The sequence below is a fragment of the Festucalex cinctus genome, chromosome 19 (assembly GCF_051991245.1).
Source record: "Festucalex cinctus isolate MCC-2025b chromosome 19, RoL_Fcin_1.0, whole genome shotgun sequence".
Lineage (NCBI taxonomy): Eukaryota > Metazoa > Chordata > Actinopteri > Syngnathiformes > Syngnathidae > Festucalex > Festucalex cinctus.
In genome coordinates, this window is record NC_135429.1 from 14904545 (window position 1) to 14931448 (window position 26904).

A 26904-nucleotide genomic window follows, 5' to 3' on the forward strand; every position below is an offset into this window, starting at 1 on the left:
CCGTGTTGTTGCGCTCGGGGTGACAATAGAGAGGACGCTAGGGGTGTTAAAAAAAAATCGATTCGGCGATATATCGCGATACTACATCGCGCGATTCTCGAATCGATTCAATAATCGGCAGAATCGATTTTTTATTTTTTTAGGATTCACACCTTGAGCATGGAAGAATGTTATATGAACGGAACATTAAGCCTTAATATTTTATTTTAATGCTGTTCAAACATGAAACAGATTACAACCTCTGTCAGACTGAAATTTCAGATAAATAAATAATACATTTTCATATAAATCTTACACTCTACAAGCTTACTGATTAGTATTTTCTAAATTTGAATGAAAAAAAATCGCAACAATCGACTTATAAATTCGTATCGGGATTAATCGGTATCGAATCGAATCGTGACCTGTGAATCGTGATACGAATCGAATCGTCAGGTACTAGGCAATTCACACCCCTAGAGGACGCTGTGTGTGACGTGGCCCGTACTCGAAGCCGATTGGCTACCGCGAGGCGAAACGCGAAAAAAGTACAATTTTTTGAACCTCGACGAATATGCGAATGTGCGGATTTTCGTCACGAATGTGCGGATTTTCGCTGCTGCGCGCCGCGTCCCAACGCGCGAAACGCGTCCTCCGCGCCGCCCCACGCACTTTCGTTTCGTTGCGCGCGAACTCCATTGACGACAATGCAAACGCGCCGCCGAATCGCCATCCCTCGCTTTTGGTGCGAACGCAGCATTAGGCGGGAAAGATGAAGGATTGTGTATCCAGGATTGGGTGCTGATCTAAAATTGGAATGTTTAGACTTGGCTATGGTTCACACTAAGTGCTGTTAAAGTATTGTCATATTTATTTTTAAACATGATTCAAGACCCGACCAGCCGATGAAGAAATGATAAGGAGGGAAATGATGAAATACGACAACAGCGCATCACAGTAATGATGACACAAGTCTAACAGCAACACAATGTACTCTCCAAATACAGATACGAAAACAATAGCAGTACCACTCCCTGGTGAAAATCCCCCTCCCCCTATTCTGTTACCTACTGCATGAAGCGCTACATGAAAGTGAAACTACTACTCGTCTGTGCTCTACTTCAAGCTGAATGTATTAGTTCAGGCTGAATGTGGCTTTCTATGATATATTCTCTCATAATTCATCCAATTTGAACGGTGTCAAACCCTGAACAAGTTGCCAAATACATCATGTACCAATCAATCAAGCCAAGCACTCTCAGGAGATTATGTGTAACAGAGTACAATCAGACTTTTTGACTGGCTAAAACCTTAAAAAGCTTACAAGTTTGACAATAGGAAAGTCAATTACAGCTGAAGCAATATGTTGTTTCTTAATAATATCTGCAAAGAGAGCTAAAGAATTGGCAGGGGCTCGCAATAGACCTGAAAATCTGTTTGTATAACCGCATCGAGGCCTTAGGATAGCAGTTTGTGAAACTCAAACACATACAGTATGAGCTCACTTTCCATCCATATTTCATTTCAGGCATTCAATAGTGTTTGGCTACGTCCACAAACGTCTGCAGGCCTCGTGTCAGTTTTCATACTGTAATTCTGTTATCTTCACAAGCTATCGTGCATACAGTACAAAAGATACACGGGAACATTGCTTCATGTTTTTTTGTTTTTTTTGTTTTTTTAACCAAGTCGTACTGGCTAGAGCAGGAAGCATATAAATGATCCATGTCATCCTGAAATTTGAGTGAATGATTCACATAACTGCCCAAGGCAGAAGAATAAAAATCCCTGTTGATTAGCAGTGGTGAATATAATTTAAAAGAACCTTCTGATGACAGAAGACCTTCAAAGTAAAATCAGTCTGAATTTAAGAAATTGATAAATAATCAAAACAATTTAAAGATACAGTATTTACTTTAGCCAACTTGGGCTGGGTGTCCCTTAAAATAAATAAATTAATAAATTTATACAAATAAATAAATATTGTCAAATCACATACGATTCATTCAAAATGTATGCACTAATTTTGACACCCTATATATATATATTTATATATATATATATATATATATATATATATATATATATATATATATATATATATATATATATATATATATATAATTAGCCTGTACAAGCCGGAGCATTAATCCGGCTTCCCTGTCATTGGCTGTACCCGTGATAAACGTAAACACAAGGCAAGCGTCACCTTTAATGCTCCCGAAGTGTACCGATAAATACAAGCTATTTAGAGACGTGGAAGAATCAGACTGCAGAGCCTGAAAATGCAACATGCAATGCAATATTTTTAACTCGACGCCACCATTGAAATTTGAAAGAACCACATGAGGAAGGAACAGCAACAGTTTCTAACCGACATTTCATGTTTTTCCAAGATTGAGGCATCAAATGTTATTTTTGGACTTTGGGAAGCCGCAGTCTGAGCAGAGGGAGTGCAAAACCTAAGTCAATAGCGAGCCATTTTGCATGTTGATTTATGATTTTCCCGTAGTCTATTTTGTTTTTATGACCGCACGAGCATGTCTTCTAGATGTCAGGTTAAACATCTCTCACTGTTTGCTTTATAGCAGCGGTCAGAACAAGATGTCAATTTAAAAAACTGGAATGTCGGGACACATCAAACCTCTGAATTTAAAATTTTAACATTTGCTTCATTTGGTTTTATAAGTCAGCGGTTGAAAAGCAGCAGCAACAGCCAGCTAAATGGGCAAATGATGTCTTGCCTACGACTTTTTTGCCACATTGTGAAGCTGTTCTCGATGACTCAATACATACGTTCAACCACAATTTACGGGAGAAAGACTGATGATGTGTGGGATCCAAAAGTATGAGCTGGCTGCTGATGTAGTGGGGGGGCAACAATGGAGAACAGTGTGTTCAAGGGCCACAAAATCACAATGATTCCTCTCTTTTGCAAATGTTCTAAACAGGCTGCAGGGACGTTCTACGTGCGCAAAAGCACACAGAGACCACATCGTCTTCTGAGATACAATTTCACTTACCCTAATTACAGTGGGCTGCCGCATTTCTCATTTGGGTTGCCAACATTCTCATTTACCACTTACAGGTCATGACGCACACATTTGCAACTTGTAAAAAATACGGTTTCTTTGTCTCAGCATTGTAACATTTCAAATGTAAGGTTTGTATGTGATGATATAGTTTATTTATGTTGGTATTGTGTGTTTGTGTGCAACGTCCTGATTATGGTAGTTGATTTATTTCATTTTTTCCAACTTGTATTTTTTTTTTGTGGTATTTTTCCCATTAGATTTTGATGAGAATCCACAGAATCATTTTGTCAAAATATATAAAAATATGTAATGATTGACAACTTATTTTCTTTAACCACTTCCATGCTATTATATTTTGCATGGTATTGGTTGTAAAATACCATAAATAACATTTCAAATAAATAAATAAATTATCCCAAATCAATCAATCAATCAATCAATCGAATGGTGTATCATACTACATTTCAATGCTGCTCGCAGCTCTAGTTATTATTATGTTTTTATTATTATTATTGTTATGTTATTTTTATGTTATGTTGTGAATGCATGCACACATTGAATTCCTCCACATATTGACTTGCTTCACAGGCATATTACGTTCCCCTTCATCTGACAATTAGCGTAGATTTTAAACATATAAAGGCCAAAACATGCCTAATGAAAATTAAATTGCAGTAAAAAACTAGCCATGAGAGGGCGCTAGAATTGCACAAATGGAAATCAACCTGATGTTTTTAACATGTGTTGCATTTAAATATCATTAACATGACGACGACAATATTATGGCAGTTTTAATATCACAATATCGCGCTTATCGTTACATCTCTAGTATATATGCTGGCAAAGCTAACTTAAGACAATAAATATCCTATAATTTATAAGGTCTCAATTATTGTTGAAGCTTGAAGCATGGAAGAACAACAGAATTGTTGTGAGGATGTCACACACAAAACAGGAGAATGGCCACAATATCTAGAAAAAATAAAATACAAATTTAAATGAAATTTTAAAGTAAAGAAAATAAAATGTTCATTAAAATTATTAAGAGCATACAGAGCAAGAAAAAGATGTTCAAAAACATGATTTAAAAAAGATAATTTAAAAAACTTTAATCAAAGGGATGGAAAAAGAGCATACAGTAGTTTTAAACCTGGATTTCAAAGCATTAATTTGTATGTTTTGAATCTTTAATTCATATTATTCAATCTGATAAAGGATACTAGTATACTAGATAAGATACTAGTAAATCGGGGGACCGTATTATACACAAGTACACACACACACAAAAAAACTGCTTTTTAAGAGTGATTATGAGAGGACGTATTCTACACGGGTGCGTATTATACACACAGGATTTTACGATAATGCAAATTTGAAAAATATTGTGTTAGCATAAGAGAAATTACTTGCTTTTTCTTTTTTTTTTTTAGAATCCTCAATAGAAAAAATTATCTTCGAAATGTCAACAATGCCAGTCGTAAGTGGCACAAGATAAACCTTGGTGAATGTCTGCACTCCCCAAGTGCTCTAATCGGTCACCCTTATCCATGTCTTTTTAATCTGTCTGCTATCACTCGCACATTCAGTACTAGGGCCAAGTTGAACTCTAGTACTCTGCCCCCCCACCTGCTCATTTGCATTCAATGTACAACGTATGCTTCTCTTCACTTTCTTAGCGAATCCTCCAAAGTGAAGAAAACTAGGCCGTTAGGCTGCAGCACAGCTTCTCTTGTGTTTCAAAATCTCCCTCTCCTCCCATTCCTGTTATGAACCACGGTTCTCAATCTCTGCCACCCTTCTGCCACAACTCACTTGCATTTTCATAAAGTTTGCTTCGAAGAAACCAGAAGTTATTGAACTTTTTTCGTGATATCTTTATCTCATGGCTTGTTCCCATTCGACCTTCCTGAACTTGATGCTTTAGGTACCGCAAGGTCCTACCTCGAAATAGTCTTTCCTACTACTTGCTCTGTTTTCTTTACTCTCATCCATAATCCATGCACACACACAGACATTATTGTCCCAGTATTTCCCTTCCGCTTTTAGTCAAAATTAATGAACGTTTACGTCAGGGGTCAGCAACCTTTACTGTCAAATGAGCGATTTTAGGACAAAAAAAAAAAAAAAAATCTGTCTTGCGCTGCAAAACATTTGAAAATTATGATGACTGAAACTGAGTTAGTGTAAGCCGAATGGGGTGAGGCTTAGGGCTAATTAGAGCTGCACCATAACATAAAAAGAAGAAACATCCAATAATTTGAGATTTATTTTCTTCTACCTTTTTGTCTTTGATTTTTTTTCTGCTTTTTTGCTATTAATTTTAGGATTTTTTTTTATTTATTTTATTTTTTTGCAATTTTGTGGACATTTTATGGTCATTTTCGAGATTTATTCTTTTGCTTATTGACATTTTATAGTTATTTTTTAGGTTGTTTTTTTTAGTCTAATTTCTGACTTTTGGCAATTATTTTCTGCCTTTTTTTTTATTGAATTCTCTGCCATGTTTGGCAATTTCATTGGATTTTATTGTAATTTTCTGCTTTTCCTCTTCAATTTTGGACATTTTATGGACATTTAAGGGGAAAAACTTTTTTTTTATCTACTGTTCATATCTTTTTCTGAATTCAAAATTTGGACTTGTCATTTTTTAAATATTTAAATCTGCATTTTTTTTTTTTTTTTTTTAGCTAAATCATTAATTAATTTAAATTTTACCTAAAAAAAATACAACTAAATATGTAATAAAATGTTAAAAATTTTGACTCTTCTCATTTTTTAAATATTTAATTCTGCACATTTCTTAGCAGCTAAATCGTTTATTCATTTAATATTTTACCTAAAAAAAAATAATAAAGTACATATGTAACAAAATATTAATTTCTACAGATTTTTATTTATTTATTTATTTTATTATTATTATTATTTTTTTTAGATCCACAGGGAGCGGGACGAAATGCCAAATGTGGCTCCAGAACTGCAGATTGCAAACCTCTAATTTAGTTTAACATTGGCAAAAAAAACACAAAAAAAAAGACATGCAATGCAGCTTTCTAGTGATTTTCTTTTAATTGACTGCACAAATTTGAGGAGTTAAGAACCTCTAAAAAGTAATTCAATATACTGTACAAATTGGGCACTTTTAATATAAATGCCCTTACTTGCACTTTGGAAGTAATACTTGTACTTCCACTTGCTTGATTGTTTGCAACCTAGCAAGGTTGGATAAAAAAATAATAATAATAAAAAAATAAAAATAAAAAAAATGAAATAAATATCAAATATGATGTTATGACATTTATTTGTTCATTTCAATCTATATTACTTGCCGCTACCCCACACCCCAAGTTCCTCATCCTTCTTCAACCCCTCCCACTTCTCCTTTTGACGGTCTTGTCCCGGTCCCTCCAGGCTAATCTGCCGGCGGAGCAGATGCATCCGCTCATTAACCTGGTACCACCTTCTAAGAGCTTCATTAACTGTGACACGGGCACAAAAGCTCATGGCAAGAATAGCAGTGATTATAGGCATGTTTTTTGTTTTTTTTTAATAGATAACTAATCCGTAGAAGAAAAGAGAAGTAAGCCCATAGACGCTTATAAAAGAACATCATTGTACCCCCAAAGGTAATGCCACCGTTGACAAGTAGGAACATATCTTTACTATTTTGGTCCCTGAAGTATATTACAATCGACTGAGGGACATAATTTCACAGAAAATACAATATATTTTTTTTGTCAGTCAACTGTAAAATGAATGTAAAACAAGATGCGCCCAACAACACCCTTCCTCTCTGTTCAGGATTTACACAAATGAGTGCCAAAAAGAAATCCCTCAGATATTTCTGTATTTCCATAATGCCACCTCGCTTCTACAAAAAAAAAAAAACGCACGAGACAGCCACAACTCCCTCCAGTGTGCTTCTGTCCGCTTCATCCCACCGCCACTGCAGTGTCTCAATAACGGGCTACGTGGAATAAATGAGCTCATTCATTGCGACTTTAAGCAATTTCATCAGTTTGCTGCCCACCCTCAATGTAAACAAGACTAAAGAAGGAGTGTAGTTGGATAGCTGGAGACACCGACTAACCACCATTTCAGTCGTATTACACAGTTTCAAATGGCCCGCTTTTGGGTGTTTATACCTCTAAACCAGGGATATCAAACATACGGCCCGTGAGCCGGATCAGGCCCGCAACGGGGTTGGATCCGGCCCGTAAGATGATTTTGTAAAGTTAAAAAAAAAAATGTAATGTCGGACTAATTAATCAGCCGGCCACAATCAAAACATATAAATTTGTAATTAATTTCACAAGCAGCCCTCAGATAAGCAATGCAACTTGTACGGGGAATCGTCGTCTTGGATGTCATTATTTTACACACAACTTAAACTACGGTTTGTTTAATTATTATTATTTTTTGTAATCATACACCGACATGAACGTGTTAAATACAACACAAGTTCAATTCCTGGTAACACAAATAGATACGACAAGGATTAACGTTCTTATAACATCATTAACTGCGCCACGCAATGCATTCTGGGAACATGTATATATGCAAAACAGGTCAATTTAACACGTCCGGAACGTATACCGGCAATGTTGCCGCATTCCATTTACATTTATGTTACTTTTCGGAACAATATGAAAATATAAATGACGGCAATCGTTTTTAAGTTATATGCCGTTATTTTCCCGATGCGGCCCACTTGATAATATATTTTCCTCCATGCGGCCCATGAGCTAACATGAGTTTCACACCCCTTCTCTAAACCAAACAATGTTTTTGTCATGGGCCACATTATAGCATAGAACTATGAAATATTTCACATATACACAACAACTGATGGATAACTGGTTTAGAAATCAGCCGTTAAGTAGAATAGTTTGTTCAAATATGTTTTAAGTTAAAGTCACTTGCAATATATCTACATTATTATTTCTACATATGACATTTAGATATTTGGGTAGCGCTTAATTTATAGTGATGCACAAGAATTGCTTATAAAATGAAGCAGCGGGCCAAATCTGAGCAAATGATTTAAAGTTTTCTGAGCTTCTGTAACTGCACCATAAATTTGACGGTGAGGTGACCTTTAAAAGCCAGTCCTTTCAATTTCCCATCTATCAAGGTGATTCAATTGTATCAGATTCGTTCTAATACCTATCTCAGTCTGAGTAGGTATGATTAGATGCATAGTACGAGTTCTGGTCAGACACATTAGCTGCATTCCAGAGAAATGTTAAGTCAGATATTTCCAACCACATACTTGGAAATGTGGATTAGAGCCTCATGCAAAGTTCCTACTTACTTCCTACTCTAAGCAAAAGGACCCACTGACATGCAGTAACAGAACAAAACATTAAAATTCAACACTACTACTTACTCATTGATATTAGGATTTGGAAATGGTATAAAAATTCATTTCCACTACACAGCTGTTGGAAATTTACCAACAACCGCCCTCAACTATTTGTGAAAGGCAGTAACACCAATTATGGCTCAACTTTGACCTATCAAACCAGCATTGCAACGGACATTTGAATAAATCAGTTATAGTCTGAGAGCATGATGCAGGTGGAGTCGGGTTAGGGTTAGTTTTAGGGTTTGGGTCTTCTCGGTTTGGTTTGCCAACATCTAAAACAAAATTACTGAGAACTTAGAATTCCGCACACAATTCTATCGCTCAAACTCCTAATAGAGTCGTTTTCGACCATCTCAGGGACTCGTCATCAGTCTCTAAATGGAAAGGCGCAGACTTCCTAATGAGCGGCGCTGTCAGCACTTGAGGTTTATTGCTTAGTTTAAGTTCAGGGTGGAGGCGAGAACAGATGGCATGTCCTAAAGTGCCGTATTTTATTATCACCTTTCTCATTAGCACTGCTGAATAATAACATGCGCAAACACTCGGATGTGATTGGAGATAGATATTAATCATATAAATGGTTCAGAACGTAAACTTCTTCTGTCTGTTTTTCTTTATTTTTTAATATAAATAGCTACTGCATTTGTTGTGAGTCATAGGACAAACAAATAAAACAAAAGATTTGGTGCTGTTACTGATGCTTTTTTCCCCCAACAATTAATCAAGTAGATTGCCCCAACATATTTTTTAATCCTCTAAGGTTAGACGCAAGTTGAACTGAGTAGATATAACTATTCTTATCTTCTATACATATGCATTATTAAACACAACGGTTCGCAATCGCGATTAGCATTAGCGATTACCACTTAATATAAACAAACACTAACTACAATTTAGTTTACACATACATCATATCTACAATACACATGTAATAATGTCTCAAAAGTCACAGACGATGCTGTAACACATTATTCTATGACGGTTAGTCGTCACGATTAGCATTAGCGCGCTAGCAATTACCACTTAAGGTAAACACACTGACTACCATTTAGTTCACACATACTGTACATCATACCTACATTACACATGTAATAGTGCCTATAAAAAAAAAAAAAAAGGAAGTGTATAAAACCAAAACAAGGTTCCAGTCAACCTATTTTTAAAGTCGACTTGGTCGACTTATTTTCCCCAGCCTTACGACAAATCGTATTTTCCCGTCTTACCTCTCATATTCCAGGTTGTCATGGTCACAACGGGCATCTTTATGCTTTTCCCAGTCCTTCCCGTGGCGGCATGTAGTTAATGACACAATGTCCTTCCCGTTGTGGATATGATGGAGAGCGTTTCGGGTATCTGAGCCGATGCCTGTAAGATAGCGCTTCCCTTTGAACATCAGCAGGTATTTCCTCCGTGGCGGGGTAGTGTTCCTGACCAACCAGCCTCGTTCCCCACCCTTCTGCGGGTGGTCCTTTGAAAAGAGCGGGATGGAGATGTCAAACCCCGGCCTGAAATGTTCTGTGTTGAGGCTGGCTCTGGCCAAGATGGCCTGGCCGATGTTGAAACCCAGGTCCTCTGTGTAGTTGGGCCAAGTGCCTGAGTAAAGGTTGAAGATCAGGTGATTGCGCCCGTCATTCCAAAGAGGGTAACCCCGAATGCGTTCATCCACATTGGGCACAAACTGCCCTGACAGCTGGTCCCTGTCCAGGGTGTCAATCCCAAGCACAAACAAACACGCTTCGCGTGGATCCGATGTGTAATATCGGGACTCGGCTATAGATGTCAAGATCTTTTTGTAGCTTTCAGATACGTGGTCATTTTTCTCAGACGGATAAACATACACCCTGAACCCTTCTCTCCCTCTACGCCGACACCGCGAAAAGTCAAAGCAAGTCTCCATGCGGCAGTGGCTGTCCTTGTAAATAACAGACCACGCTTGCCGGCGCTGGCGGGGCGACTCGGACGTCCCGGGGTCTGTCTGGAGCTCGCTCAGGTGAGCATAGCAGGGCAGGAAGGCCCTGTCGGTCCAGTTGGGCCAGGGTCGCACTATCTCACCCTGCTGGCCTGTCAGCATCCGCAGCAAACGTACAGGTAGCTGGACTCCCCTACCGAAGTAAAAGAGAACCAGCCAGCAGAACGTACACAAGCCCAGCAGAACATATTTCTTGCGCGCCTGCATGGGGGCCTGTCGCAGTCTCGTTTTTTCCTGTGGTCTGACGCTCACGTGTCCTTTTTTTTTTCCCCCCCTTCGCCTTTGCCCCTCAGCTTTGAAGCCTCACAGGGGCACGAGCCGACCTGGTGACTTCTAACAAGGAGCTTCTAAAGGAGGGCAACGTGTTAACAATGACATCACCGCCTCCTCCAAGTGTGGCCCAGTCCACTTTGCCATTTAGGATGACACAGTCCAAGTTACTCTGCCCTCAGTCAGTCTTTGAATGTCTTTCCCATTTGTTGTCAACTCTCAGATGCCGGTGTTCTGCTGTCTCGGTTGCGGAATAAGCGGCTCCCGCCGATGCTGTGTGCATTTCTTCCCCGGCGCAGCCTGCTCGACAGGAATGAAGGGCGATTTCCTCACTCTCTCCAGACAAGCTTGCTGCCTCATGGTGCCTGGCGCAACTGCTGTCGGCAGGCCCCTCCTATGGAGAAGCAAACAAACAAGAATACAGATCAGTACACAGCAAGTCGCCACTCCTCAACCAAACAGAGACCTTTTCATTTGTGTAACAGAAACTCACATTGTGTTTCATGAAATCAATAACCAATCAGGTGGACATTTAGAATTTGTCTACCTGCACATATTTTATTTTGTTTTGAGTTGAAATATTCTTCCCCAGCTGCATGGTGATTTGTGGTTTACCAATCCACCTCACAGTTCTGAGTTTAGGTGTTTGTACGTAGGGATGTCGGGACTCAACACGTTTTTGTTTGTTTTTTGTCTTGGACTAGTCACAGACTCGGTCATTGGACTTGCAAAATATTTCGATTTGAAGTCCAACTACGTTTTTATTCTTGAAAATTAAGGTCCTCCTTCAAAAGAAACTTGAAATAAAGTTTTTCACATTATCAAAATAGACGGACATAACATTGGCTACCCGCTAACTATGGCTTCCAGGCACACAGCTATCTGAGTGCCAAAGTGCCAAAGCACTTTGTCAACAGCGGGGTTATAAAATTGGGTTTAACTAAGCATCGAGAACTGGCATTCGCTACAATATCTTAAAGTAAAATTAAAAAACAAAAAAAACAAACATGAAACAACCTGACGATTATGTAAGAAGACAATTTCGGACACTTACGGATCCATGTCAAACTGTTCGACACTTGTTGAGGCACAACAAAAAACAAAAGCTAAGCTAATCATTAGCTAAGAATTATTAGCTGCTAATAATTTTTAGCTAATCATTAGCTAAGAATTATTAGCTGCTAATAATTTTTAGCTAATCATTAGCTAAGGATTATTAGCTGCTAATAATTCTTAGCTAATCATTAGCTAAGGATTATTAGCTGCTAATAATTTTTAGCTAATCATTAGCTAAGGATTATTAGCTGCTAATAATTTTTAGCTAATCATTAGCTAAGGATTATTAGCTGCTAATAATTTTTAGCTAATCATTAGCTAAGGATTATTAGCTGCTAATAATTCTTAGCTAATCATTAGCTAAGGATTATTAGCTGCTAATAATTCTTAGCTAATCATTAGCTAAGGATTATTAGCTGCTAATAATTCTTTCTTTAAGAGGCAAACTCGATGTCCTCACATTTTTGTATCTATAATAATGAAAGTTTAATAATGAAATTTGTCTAATTTTGTGGTCATGAAAATAGTATTTTGATCTCATCTGATGTTGGACTTGGACCTTTTGTGACTCGCACTTGACTTAGACTTGATGAAGGTGGGCTTGACTACATTCTGTGTTCGTACGTCATTGCTGACCATCATGTGTTGGAGTTTGTGTTCTTCCTGTTCTAGTGTGGATTTGATTCAACGTACTCTAGCGTCTACTACTTGGCTCCAACCAGAAGAGGGATTGTTCATTCAGTGTCCACTAGTTTGTGGTTAACAGTAGAACATGGTGATGATGCTGGCGAACTACTGACAATCAACTACTTAGGGGAGTTGGACAACATCCATGCTGACCTCTGATACGGAATATTTCAAGGGAGTTTTTCCACACAACCTTCAAAAATATAACATTGAGTTACAAAGAGTTACCAATGTTCCAAAATTGAGTTTGTGTGTTAAGATATAAGGACAAACAGTTTCAGAAAGAACCTGTCGTTGATTTGTACCAAGTATCTACTGTTTGTTGTTGTTGTTGTTTTTCATACACAAACAACTTCTTGATGGGACCTGCCCTATTTAGCATATATTCTATAGCATGTAAATTGTCTTATGAATTGAATTCCCAAATGTGGTGTTAACTCCTACGTTCCATAGCACAGATTGGAGTTGAGGGAATGTATTTAGCAGTTTAAATGAAAATACGGGAGAGAAGAAGGAAAACTATTCGCTTCACATTTTCTGTTAATTCCTCAACGGTTAATTTTTTTTTTTTTTTTGTCCATGCCCTGTACTCTTATATGTACAGTAAGAGTGTGTCTCTGTGTGCGTTTCGGGGTCTCACAGTAGAGGATAGTGTACCTGCTGCCAGCTTCCACACAAAGGCGGCTTTCAGGACTCACCTGCCCACGTCCTCTACCACTCATTCACATTCCTCATTACTCCAGCCAAGAAGGGATGGCGGCCACATCATGCAAGCAACTTGGATAAATAATACCTTGTCTGATATGAATGCGGCTCTTGCCAACGGCTGTGAACACGCTGGGTAACAGTAGGATCCATTTTAGGGTTTGTTTGTTTTTTTGTATCAAAAAGAGATGTAAAGAAATTTAAAGTAAGATTAGACTATCGACATAATGTGTATGTTACTTTACTCAACTCAACTTTATTTATGAAACACTTGAAAACAAGCATTGCTGTATAGGAGTGGTACCAGTAGATATATTATACGAATACATTTAAAACTCTCCCTCTCTATTCTTTGATCTTTCAAACTCAGTTACAGCTTTGGCACAGCTGTCATTTCTGATATATTTTCAGCCGCCGCTGTTCCATTTTTTTTTTTAAGCATATAAACAAGTCAAACAAAACACAGTGTTTAGCTCCTTTGAAGTTGAAGTGGGTGCGGTGTTCAATTCGGCACACAATTTAGTATGGAAATACATTCTTAAGTGGTGTATTTCTGTGTGTGCATGCATGCACCACAGCGCCATCCAAAAATCAACAGTGCACAGATTTATTTCACTTTCAACTGTATGTTTTTTCTTACCAGAAAACAGTTGGGAAGCCGTGACATAACCTACCACAAATAAAACCTGATACACAGCCACAGGTGATCTACTATGTTGCAATTTGTCAAAAAAAAAAAACTATGTAAAAACACATTCTCCACGACTGAATGTGCAAAAAGTGTGTGCTGCTTTAAAAAAAAAAAACAGCAATGGAGACGTGAAAACGCCGCAGTGTGAGTTCCTTCGAGCTACAAATTAGCAAGGGCAGATGCACTTATGGATGCCCACAAGTACCTGGCTCTAAGTAGCGGCAGAGGTCTGTGGGTCACACATCAATCATGGACCATTATGGTGGCGACAAGCACTGGAGGACAAGCCACGAGGCTCAATAAATTGTGTGGAGGCATCAAGGTGGAAAGAAGGAGTTCAAGGTGAGGTAGCGTTGGGCAGGAATTGTACATTATCGCACAGTGAATCCCAAGAAGCCATTAAAATTATTCATATGAAATATGCCTTCCTGAATGACACAGTAATGAATTGGTCCTTGTCTCCATGTGACATGAGAGAAAAATAATCACAATGCAGTACATGATGAATATTGAGATGGAGGATGGATCCAATCTCTCCTTTTTATCCCGACCTTCAGGGCTACTTTTTTTTTCCCCCCAATTGTGATTCGGCCAATGCTTCTTATTCTGTTGTCAAGCTTCTTTTGTGTTCATAGGATTTCTGCAGGTGCGGTACAGACAAAGACCTCCGCCTTTAATATAGTAACAAAAAAGCGAGATAACTACAGGTAGAGAGAAAGCTACATAGTCTGACTCAGGTAGCTACAAAGCTGTCTAGATAGATAGATAGATAGAGTAGCAGACTAGGTAGCTAGCTATATAGATAGATATTTAGCTTGCTAGCTACAGTAGCTAGCGAGATAGATAGATAGATAGATAGATAGATCGATAGCTATCAAGCTAGATAGATAGATCGATAGCTATCAAGCTAGATAGATAGATAGCTATCAAGCTAGCTAGCTAGCTAGATAGATAGATAGATAGATAGATAGATATCAAGCAAGCTAGCTAGCTAGCTAGATAGATAGATAGATATCAAGCAAGCTAGCTAGCTAGCTAGCTAGCTAGATAGATAGATAGATAGATAGATAGATAGATAGATAGTAGGGGTGTACCGATCAATCGGCCAGCCGATTTATCGGCCAGCCGATTTATCGGCCCCGATTTTCTTAATTTTGGAAGATCGGTGATCGGCCGATCCCTTAAAAATAAACCGATCTTTTCCACCAATCTTATCTCCCTCCTCAGAGGTCTGAAAAAAAGCCTCTTCTGCTGAGAAGACTAAAAGGATTTGTATTTTTATTTGAGAGAACTACTTCATGTGCCATTAAAACAACCCATTTGTATTATTTCGCCAATATTGTTCATTGTTTTCGAATAAAACAAGACTGGAACACTGAAAATATAAGCTGCTTGACGTGAAAAAAATCGGTATCGGCAAAAATCGGGATCAGCAGGTCAGACTTTTTAAAAGATCGGGGATCGGTGATCGGCTGGAAAATTGTGATCGGTGCACCCCTAATAGATAGATATCAAGCTGGCTAGATAGCTATCAAGCTAGATAGCTAGATATCTAGCTATCAACTATATACATATATATATATATATATATATATATATATATATATATATATATATATATATATATATATATATATATATATATATATATATATAAAATTAACGGGATTTTATTTTATTTTTTTAATTAATGCGGATTTCTATTATCGCCGGTAGTTTTTGGAAAGTAACACCCGTGTTAAATGAGGGAACACTGAATACATTTTTGTAGTTTCACCAGTATAACCACGACCACGATGTGGCCCGTGTTGAAAACACGTTTGACACCCCTGCCTTAGACACTCCACCTGAGTGATGGAAGCCAACCCTAAATCTTGGGTGGTTACACCTAAAAACAGCATGACTCATACCATTGTTAAATAGCAGCAAGCGTTTAGGTGACTTTGTGTTGGCTGAGTATGTGTCTAAACTCGATTCAAACGCACATCTGGCACTGTGTTTTCACTGGCCGAGATATGGCCGACATGTTACTTCAGCGAAATGAGGTGTACTGAGGAAAAACACAAATCTTGCGGCCAGGCCCGGCTAAAATTAAACGTTCTGATTAAAGGGCTCAGTTGTGACAGTATAGTGCAGGGAACCAGAGGGGAACTGGACTGAGCCGAGTAATTGCAGAGGTGCCCAAATTGGCAGCCTATGTAAATACTGCATAGAATATGTCACAAGTAAGATCAAAAGTATTCATGTTGCAGAAAAACTTTATATGGGTCTTGTTGGTTTAAGTTAATATAATGTTTATGTCAAGCTGCAAAACAACTGCTCATCTTAATTACAAGCTGAAGTTGATGAATTACTCAACAATATGCTACACTTCAACGCCACAAGGGCTAATTAACAACATAGAAGACGGGCAGAAACTTCTTGCGGATGTCTCTGCCACCTAAAAACAAAACAAAAACAAAAACATCTCAGCAGCGGGTTGTATTGCAGACGAGCAGGATTTATACTGAAAATCAGCTCGAAGCATACGCCAAATATAAAATTCTAGAAAAGACACCGTTGTCAATAAACACAAACAGCTCGAAGCATCAAACATGCGGCGCATCTCATCTGTGCAGACGCGACACACAAGCGTAATTAGATCGACCTACAAACAATCAGACCTTGACATCGGCGGAGTCAAGACCCGGTGATAAAAGGGACTGAACGACATGTTCACAAAATGGCTGGAAAATTAAATTAAGGATGATGCGACAAATTAATAGAAATGATATACAATATATTCTTTTTTTTTTTTTTTTTTTATGGATTATGGTGTCTTTAAAGCCTTCACTTTCTACCTTACCTGTACATGACCTTAAAACATAAGGATCAAAATCACACAGGGGCTTAAAACTATAGAAGAATTCATTTTTGCAACGTCTAAATCGGAGATACAAGCCTCTTCTTTCCACAAGGGAGGAGGTGTTACCAAAACATCATATGGACGTAAAACTCCCATTAAGATGAAGAGCTGTCGTATCCAAAGAGACAACTCATCAATCAGAGGGAATCCGTGCACGGCAGGCTGTCGGGATCCGCCTTCCCACGAGAGCCCTTCCGCTGCATCCGAGATAATGACAACACTTTATTCCAGGAAAGTCTTTTTCGCATCAAAAACACACAACAAGTGAGTGGTAATTCATTGCCAAATATAATTACGGCATATTTTGTCTTACTTTGGGATTCAAACTAAATGAATAGCGGGTATTTTATGCTCTTTTCTTTAATATACTACCTTTACTTCAAAATGGCAAATTCAAGATAATGAGAAACTTAAAAAGTCTACGGTTCTCATAAAACTATGTAGAATTATAGAGTCCATATTCTCACCAGGCACAAAATCATGTACACCCACATAAAACTATCCCCAAGAAAGTATATCAACATTCTGCCTTTGCAAAGACAATCATACTGAGAGCTGTATCGTATTATTATTATAATAATACACATGACAGGCAAAATGTTACATATTCCTCTCAGTATGCTGTACTGCAATTCAACACTACTACAAAAGCATGCTTCAGAAATAAATACGCTGGTCAACTAGAAAGGCATGTAGACTGGACAACCATGCAGTGACAATTGGCGCCTTCACCATTCCAGTATATCCATCGCAGACTACAGGTCACGATAAGGGCAATATCGTGATATTGCGATATTAAAACTGCCACAATATCGTCGTCGTCATGTTCACAATATTTAAAAGGAACACATTTGTTAAAAAAAAAAAAAAAAAGTAAGGTTGATTTCCATTTGTGCAGTTCTAGCACCCTCTAGTGGCTAGTTTATTAGTGCAATTTAATTTTCATTAGGGATGTTTTGGCCTTCTATGTTTCAAATCTATGCTAATAATTGTCAGATGAAGGGGAACCTAATTTGCTTGTGAAGCGATCAATGTGTGCTTGCATTAGCAAGTAAGTGCCTCAATATTGTTATTAGAGATTATAGGTGTATAAGTCACATATGTTCCACTATGTTTGGTGCTCAAGAATATAGTCCATCCATTTTCTATATCACATATCCTAGTCAAGGTCTCGGGGAGCATGCAGATGATACTCAGAACCATTCAATATGAGGGCACAAGATTCCGAAAGATATTCAGTATTCTGTGTATTTCCTGTTATTTGTGTTTTCAATGTAAAGCGTCATTAATCCTGTAAACAAATGGGATATTGGACAGACCAGTCCAATATAGTCTCTTGTTTAAACCAAATGTGGGTAATGGGTATGGTAGTCCTCCAAACATCACTAAAACATGTGACATTCCACTTGAGATCAGGTAGCAGTAGCAGGTACAGAACCTGGCTGCATCACGTCAATAATTTGACTCCAGCCGAAATGCTTGCACTTTGCAAAGCCTAAGCTACATCCACCTCTTCCATTCGAGCATCTTGGACACATCATCACCCGGCTACTCCACCAGTTATACACATGAATTAAAAATAGAGAGCAAACTGGACGAGTGCATTGTCATATTTCGGGATGCTGCTGCAAACAAGACATTGTTTTGATGGCTGATTGATAGGTTGGAGAATACACTTTGGAAATAAATATATTATGCTCATTGCAGTGTCCTGACAATAGATACGGAATTGAGTTTAAATCAACCAATGCGACTAAAAACTTGTGATGTACAATAATTTGAACAATACAATCATATCGAGGTGCATATCAATACAGCATCCAAACATCAACACACGAGCAACACAAATCACACACGAGATGCCACTTCCTCAAGCGCGCACGGCTCTTACCGGGTAGCCAACCGAGCTCTAGCGGGTCATTTTCCTTTTTTCACGCCAAGTCCCAACATTCGATAATAAATTCAGCAGGCGAACGCGGCTCCCTTCTTCGGTATATGAATGGAGAAGATGAGCTTTAAATGATCCATTTTCCACCTCCACTATACGGTAGCCATTCGCGACACGCCCCCGGGCGCCGCTGATTGGTCCAGACGCTCCTCCGACGTCTTGACTGAGCCGTAAAGAAAAACACAACAGTACACCTCTGGATGCGACCCGGTGCTGTGGGTTCCGTGACCCAATTAACGCACGAGGAACGAATTGTTACATAGAAACCTGTTTAGCATCTTAATGCCTGTTGTTAAAAAATAAAATAAACAAATAATTTCATTTCAATTCTTTTTTTCAGCAGAGATATTCGGTTAACAATGCTATTATTATTATTATTATTATTATTATTATTATTATTATTTGTAGTAGTAGTAGTAGTAGTAGTCGTAGTTTGGAAATTGCAGTTACTGCACTTCATCTGTACTGAGCAACTCTAAAAAATAAAATAAAAAAATAAATCGGTTGGGTCAAATTAAAAAGATATAGTCCATAATTTAATATGCAGTTCAGGACATTATTTGCACTAGCCAAAAGTAGTTTATTATGCAAAGCCAGTATTCGTTTGTGTGCTAGTTTGCTCTTTGCGCTCAGCAGTACGCCAATTCATTTACATTGCTGTGTTTTTATTTTCATTTATTTTGGTATACATTACATTTGGTTGTAAGAACTGCTATTTTTGTAAAATGCAAATTTCAAATCAAGTTTTTTGAGGGATGGATACCATTATATTTACAGGTGCTACTAATTACATTGATGAACCGACATTTTTCCTGTGGCATTTCTAAGAATCTAGCGCCCTCATGTGTTCCAGAGGTGTAACCTTCATTTTATGTTCACACTTGCTTAGTTTCAAGTTGTTTTATGACCACATTATTATTATCACATTACGTGTGAGCCTTTCCTGTTGAAATAATTAAGAAAAATAATCTGTCAAGTGACACTAATCGTCAGAGAGTCTCCACCTTTCCGCTGTAATCCCAAATAAAAACTTGAAACTAAGCAAGTGTGAACATAAAATGAAGGTTACACATCTGGAACGCATGAGGGCGCTATAGATTCTGAGAAATGCCACAGTAAAAATATAATGGTTTCCATTCCTCAAAAAACTTGATTTGAAATTGGCATTTTACAGCCCGTGGTGACATGCTGAAACGTGCTTACTATGGAAACCCGACAGCGTTGTCAGAGGTAAAGAATAATGACTCATAAAAATATTTTCATGTTTTTAATACAATAAAATAGCAGCATGGGAATATACATACAGGCACATGAACAAAGTTGAACTTCCAAAATACAGCTCTGCTTCTACTGTTAACAAACGGCGCCCTTGTGCGATCGAGTACTGTAGTTATCCCTGCCGATGTTAACAAGTTATCACAAAGTGTCTCCGGTGGTTAGCGTTAGCATAAGAGGGGAGAAAACAAGGCAGAGTTAAACCTGTCTATCTGCGCACCCAGCAATGATTGCTCGATGTACTGTCGTCTCGCCTCTTCTTCGATGCCTTGACAAATGCACGCAACCACACTCATAAGAAAAAATGACGAAAATATACTCCAAAACGCTGACAACTGGTGAGGGTCTCTGAAGGAAAACAAATGGCAATCGCCACGACCGGAAAGGGCGGTGCGCTCATAAATTTTCCCCGAAATACGTCACGGCTATTTGTGCATAGAGTCCATTACTGTATGTGGTAAATGTTCCATGATTCTGCTCAGGTTGGCTGACATCTGCACTTTGAACGATAGAGGGCGCCAGAGAACAGGAAATAGCTCGAGTCGAGCCCTTCTGGATTCATACGTCAACGTTGCTTATGTTAAACGTCAGTATTTCTGTCGTACAAACTAAAATAAATAAATAAATAAATAAATAAATAAATAAATAAATAAATAAATAAATAAATAAATAAATATATAAATGATACAACACAGCTAGCACAAACCAAATTCAAAACTGAGGCAAAAACTACGCAATTATAGCCAAAAAGAACTACCTTAAAAGGAAGAAATCAGTTTTGTGCATTATCACACATGATTAAATTAGCAACAATTCAGTTTAGAAAATTCTGGTTTACAGTACGTGATAAGTATGAAATGCGGAGCTGAAATAGTGTGTTTTTAGAACAGAAGACAACTGGTGGGGCTGATAATCTAAAAAAAAAAAAATGTTTTGTATGGCTCAGCCATCAAAGGACAATCTCTTGAGTATTGTTTATGATCGGGGAAAAGCGACTGAGGAAATTCAAGGTCAGCAATATATCCCCTGTCAGACCTTTGATTTACTGTATGGTTCCTTTTGAATGAGGTATACCACTCGGTTCTTTCAGCAGCTTCAAAAATAAAGGATATAGTCAACTAAAAATGTATGATATGGTCAAGTACAATGTAGTAAACTCCTGAAATGTTTCTGATAGATTGCTACAAACAAACAATACACAATCAACTTAGTGTGATCTACCTGGTGGATCTAATGAATTAGTTGTTGGTCAGGGATGTTGACTTAACATGCCCACGCTGCTTTGACAGGCTCGTTCTGATATTCCGACAGGGTGGGAAATATATCAGCAGCGGTGGCTTATTGCTTGCTCTCTGTGTGACCTTCAGTTTGGCGGAAATAGCCGTTGTTGACCTTCGGAAAATTGAGGGAAGTGGATATCAAGGTCTTGCATTTGAAAGTCCGAATTCAGTCACGTGTCTTTGTGTTGTTTTTCATTCATAGCCGTCTTTTGTATTCAGGCACCTTTAATACAGCTGTAAGGCGGAAGCATGAACGTGCTAGTTATGGAGATGGGACATCGGCCATGGTGGACAACCCAAAAGGTCACATGCAAGCAACAGTATAAACTGCCACTTTAAAAGTGCCAGCACACCTTGTTCGTAATCGCTTTGCTCTCGCAGGCACATACTTGTCAACATTGTGAGTCATCAGAGGCAAAAGTGTTTGTTCACGTTCACAAGTTGTGGGGGGTAAATCAAAAGCGCGGCATGACGCGCGAGCCCGGCGTAGAAAACATGATTTGGATTCGCTGCAACACCACTTCCAGCTGTCAAGCAGACAGTGAGAAGATTACAATTGAGGCATCGATGTGCTTTGCTTTTCAATTCTTGAGCTGGAACTCAAATTAAAATCGGGTAGAATGGAGCGCAGCTGATGAATTTGAAATAGACGTGTCACGGAGTTGCTAAGCAAATTGAGGAATTGAATGCTGATGCATTTGGGGGAAAAAACGCATTTGTACTAGAACTGTCAAAAGTAAATAGATTAATCGACAAGCAGAGGTGGAAAATAACAAAACCCTGCCACTGATGCTAGCTAGCTAGCTCCCTAGCATGTAGACGAGCATCATGGGAGCTAGCTAGCTAGCATCAGTGGCTAAAGCCAAAATGTAGCAGGGTTTTCACTTTCTAAGCCCTGGTTTTCGACAAGTAATCGATTATTAAATTAATCGAAAACTATTTTAATAATTGAGTGATCGCTTGGAGACTTTTTTTTAAATGTAAAATTGTCAAAATCTTCTAATTTCAGCATATCAACAGTAATTGTTCTTCGCACATTTCTGTAGTCCTTCATGACTACTTAATCAAAATAAGACATTTGCAAACATCCGTTTTTACTTTGGAAAACAATGCCCGAACCCCCCCCCCCCCCCCCCCCCACACACACACACACACAAACATGCACACTTTTTTTTCTTTTTTTTTTTTAAAATCACTTTACAAATACGAAATAAACACCAATCACTGGTAAATAAACAGTCATCAGGGGTAAAAATGCTTTTGTAATATATTTTAATGCAAAGTTAAAATGAATCTGATTAATTGATTGAATAATCGATATATTCATGCCTCTGAAATACTTTAATTGTGAGTACATTGCTGCGCAAAGTAGAAGAAGAAGACGGCAACGATTTGGATGATTAACCAGAGAATCACACTAATGGCATTCTTGCTTAATGTAGCATGTATCCGTGTCGACATTCATAAATATACATGCATTTAATTAACACTATAAATCCTGAACCATGAAATATGTGAGAGAAAATTTGGATTCTTTGTAAATAGGGTACTTATTGGTCCTTTCAAACAAACAAAAAAATTTGAAAAACAACTTCCACACACGAGTTTTGATTTGTGTCATATTTGATACATCCGGTCACAAAGCTTTAAATTTGTACATTTATAACTGTCAAAAATATAATAATAAACAGGCATATCAAACATTAGTATTTTTCAAAAATCAAAAAGAACATTCCCCACTATAAATTAGATTTATAGGATTCAATTTGAGTGCAATCCCTGTTGCCATAGCTCCTGATAAATTATGATTTGTATAGTGTAGAAGATGTACAAAATAATTTTTTTGCACTATAAATCACTCAACAGACCTATAAACAATACCTGGTATTGCAAGCACGCATGCACGCACGGACACAGCACAAACACACACACGGCACTCTGTGACCAGGCAGAAGGAGCTTTGCCTTCGTCCTAATTGGCTGCGTAATCTGGGACACCAGGAGTAGTGTTAAGCCCTTTGAAAACGACAAGGACACAAAGCCGGGGTAGCTTGGGGGTTGGGTCCCTAGATTTTTAATTACTTTCCAAAATTATACTTGCGCTTGATTAAAATTCACTTCCAAACGCTCTCTTCAGTTGACTGTTATCCAATATGGTTAACATATTGATCTGATTTTCTCTGCAGAGGTCGGAGAGGATGAACAACTTGATGAGGTCAAGCAAAACCTGCTACCGGGTAACTTCTTTCCTCTTTGCCCACCATCCTCTCCTATGGAAGCGTATAACTGCCAGTGGGGAGTAAACATTTTTTTGACTGACAAATACATTGCATGCAAATACGTGTGAACGTACTTATTGGCTGAATACTAAAAATTCCCATATAATGCTACAGGGTACTGACTTGCGCATACACAAATTAAATAAACAAATACATAAATAAAAAATAAATAAATAAATAAATAAAATAGAAACAATTAATACTAATAATAATAACATGAATTAAAAATAAATAAAGAATAAAATTAATAATAGAAATAATAAAATAACACGAATTAAATAATTAAATTAATAATAATATAAATAATTTAGTAACATTAATAAAATAAAATAAATAATAAATAATAATACTTAACTTAATAATATAATAATAATAATAATTATTATTATTATAATTAAATAACACTAATTAAATAATTCAATTAATAATTAAAGTAATAAAAATAATATAAATAATAAAATAACACTAATTAAATAAATTCATAATAATAATAATATAAATAATAAAATAACACGAATTATAATCAATAAATCAATAATAATCAAATAAAATAAATACTTAACTTAATAATAATAATAATAATAATAATAAATAATAACACTTAATAATAATAAAATAAAACTTAATAATAATAATAATAATAATAATAATAAATACTTAACAAAAATAATAATAATAATAATAATAATAATAATAAAGTTGTTTTTTTTTAGCATTTGTCTTATTGAATTTTCAAACCAAGTGGTATAATGTAGACGATTATTTATGATTTTTATTGATTTATTATGTGTGCAGTGCATGATTCCCATTCAGTATTGTTCCCTTATCATGCCACTGGGTATGCAGCTAAGTATTTAATAATTAGCCGACAAGTACGTGCATACTTCCAAATAAATTTTAAGATATTTGCAAGTAAGTTCAAATGTATTTTCGAGTACATTCAAACGTACTTGCAAATACGTTTAAACTAGGGGTGTGCTCAAAAAATCGATACGGCAATATATCGTTGCGGGCCTCATTACCATACACGTATCGATATGCAGGCGTCAGAATCGATATTGCTTGTTAACTTTAAATAGGCAGTTAACGTTTGCCATTGCAGCTTGCATTGTACCTAAAAAATAAAAAAAACAGCAGCGTCTTTGAAGTTAATTGCCTTCAATTAATGCAAAAATAGCTCACCAGTGATTGGACACTGTGTCTTGCTAAGATAAATGAAAGCAGAGGAAGAATATCAACATTTATTTACTTATTAACTTAACATGGCACGCGTCTCATGTCATATGTATCGCAATACGTATCGTATCGTGGCCCCTGTATCGTGATACGTATCGTATCGTGAGGTTGGCGGCAATACCCAGCCCTAGTTCAAACCTATTTGTCAATCAAAGAAAACTCGCCATTGGCAGTTCCACGCTTCCGCACTCTCCTTATCCATTGACGGCCACTTCCTTTGTCACCTTATCCTCAACTCCCTAATAAGGAACACTTGACAGTTGACCGAGTGCAATCTGATCCAGCCATTGGCTACACTTATTCAATGTTTTAATCCTAGGGAAATTAATATTTTCTTATATAAACATCTCATATTCTTTTAAAATGATTCTATTGGACAGTGTTTGAGTGGTTCTTATCTCATATCAGCAAAAATTCCAATTATTGAAGTTGACTAAATCGTCCAACTTTGATTACTTTTTCCTATTTTTGAATGCTGGAGGGAAAGAGGTACATTTATTTTCACTTTTCGTACTGGCGAAATGACACGCTTTGGCCTTTGTGCCTCATGTATTATTTTAATCAAATGAGTCAGGTGGACGTGTTTAGAATTGTTCAGCTTGGTCTGCACTTTATTGGCAATCCAAATTGAAATTACATCGCCAACAATAAAGAAAAAAGTGCAATGTTTAGTGAAATAACAATCAATGTAACATAAATAAACTATATTATGAACTTGAAATACTCCAATGTTTTGTTCCTGTTCATTCTTGGGTGTGTTTACCTTGTGCTTTGAGTCATGATCCTGTTGGAGGACCCGTGACCTTCGACTGAGGTCAAACTATCCGACATTGGGGAGCACATTTTGTTCCAGAATGCCTTGATAGTCTTGCGAAATCGTTTTCACCTCGCAAAGATTCAAGATAACTTGTGTCAAGCTTCTGTTTGATGCCTGAATTTTACCACCTTTTTACTTCCTTTTTTTGTTTGTTTTAGTATTGTTTGGTTTGTTTTTAATTGTCTACCATCACATGGCCAAAATAAAGCCTTCATTTGCACATTCAGAAATAATCCATCCATCCATTTTCTTGACCACTTATTCCACACATGGGTCGCGGGGGGTGCTGGAGCCTATCTCAGCTGGCTTTGTGCAGTAGGCGGGGTACACCCTGGACTGGTTGCCAGCCAATCGCAGGGCATTCATAAATAATAGTACATTTAAATAAATAATTGAGTTCTGATCATATGCATAATAGGGTTGCATGAGGCAGCGTGAGACATTCAATAAAGATGAACTGTTATGGGAAAAAAAAGCTCTTTTATAACAAACATTCCCTTAGTTACAAGCGACAACAAGGAGAACAAAAAAAGAAAATAATTGTAAACTCATTTTATGGGGTACTCCAGACTATTTTCACTCATTTCTCTTCGGGTTTTTTTTGTTTTGTTTTTGTTTGTTTTGTTTTTATTTGATCTCAGAACAAGAAAATTTACAGAGAAACTACATGTTTTAGTATATCTGGAATGACTCATTTTCAGTTATCACTCACTAATTTAGTATTTGTAACTTGGTCCACTGTTGGAAAACTATGAACATATATTGTTTTGATAGTACAAGTAAAAGTCAAAGCCAGTGTGCCTTCGTTCGTTTAAGTTGAGAAAAGTTATTTTATGTCATTGTGCCAAGTTATCCAAATGGGTCTTGGTCCTTTTACTTTTCTACTTGGCTATATCAGTCATATTAGTATTATTTTGAATCCTCTTAGGTGCAGGATTTGCATTCACCAGCAGGGTGAGGTATTACACAAACGTTTCGATTCCATTATGCAGATACAATAATTGAGTGCTGCTTACACACTGATAGGGGGGAAAAAAAGTAACATTAACTAATACAGAGAGCTAGAATTACAATAGTGCTTTGGAGTAATGAAACATTTGTTTGTATAGAACCATTAATCAGCCTTTGGTCCAAATATGCAATAAATCAAATATGCCTTAATAATACTCTTTTCAGCCAACCAGACAACAACCGTCATTAATTTGCAAACGGATGTATAATGTAAACAATTCGACAGTGCCGTAATTCTGCTACTTTAGTCGTAAACACACGCAAGTGTGACAAATTCGTGCGCCCTGAGAGAGAGAGAGAGAGAGAGAGAGAGAGAGAGAGAGAGAGAGAGAGAGAGAGAGAGAGAGAGAGAGAGAGAGAGAGAGAGAGAGAGAGAGAGAGAGAGAGAGAGAGAGAG

At 37.3% G+C, this 26904-nt stretch overlaps 1 protein-coding gene across 1 annotated transcript in view; it reads right to left on the reverse strand.

Annotated features, from left to right (window-relative positions):
- Positions 1 to 18776, reverse strand: part of ext1c (exostoses (multiple) 1c) — a 75597-nt gene extending 56821 nt beyond the window's left edge. The window contains exons 1-2 of the mRNA XM_077507292.1: positions 18554 to 18776; positions 9603 to 11012 (exon numbers count right to left, since the gene is read on the reverse strand). Coding sequence (XP_077363418.1) covers positions 9603 to 10555 — 953 coding nt within the window. The 5' untranslated portion in view covers positions 10556 to 11012; positions 18554 to 18776. The remainder of the gene's footprint in view (positions 1 to 9602; positions 11013 to 18553) is intronic.
- Between the last annotated feature and the right edge of the window lie 8128 nt (positions 18777 to 26904).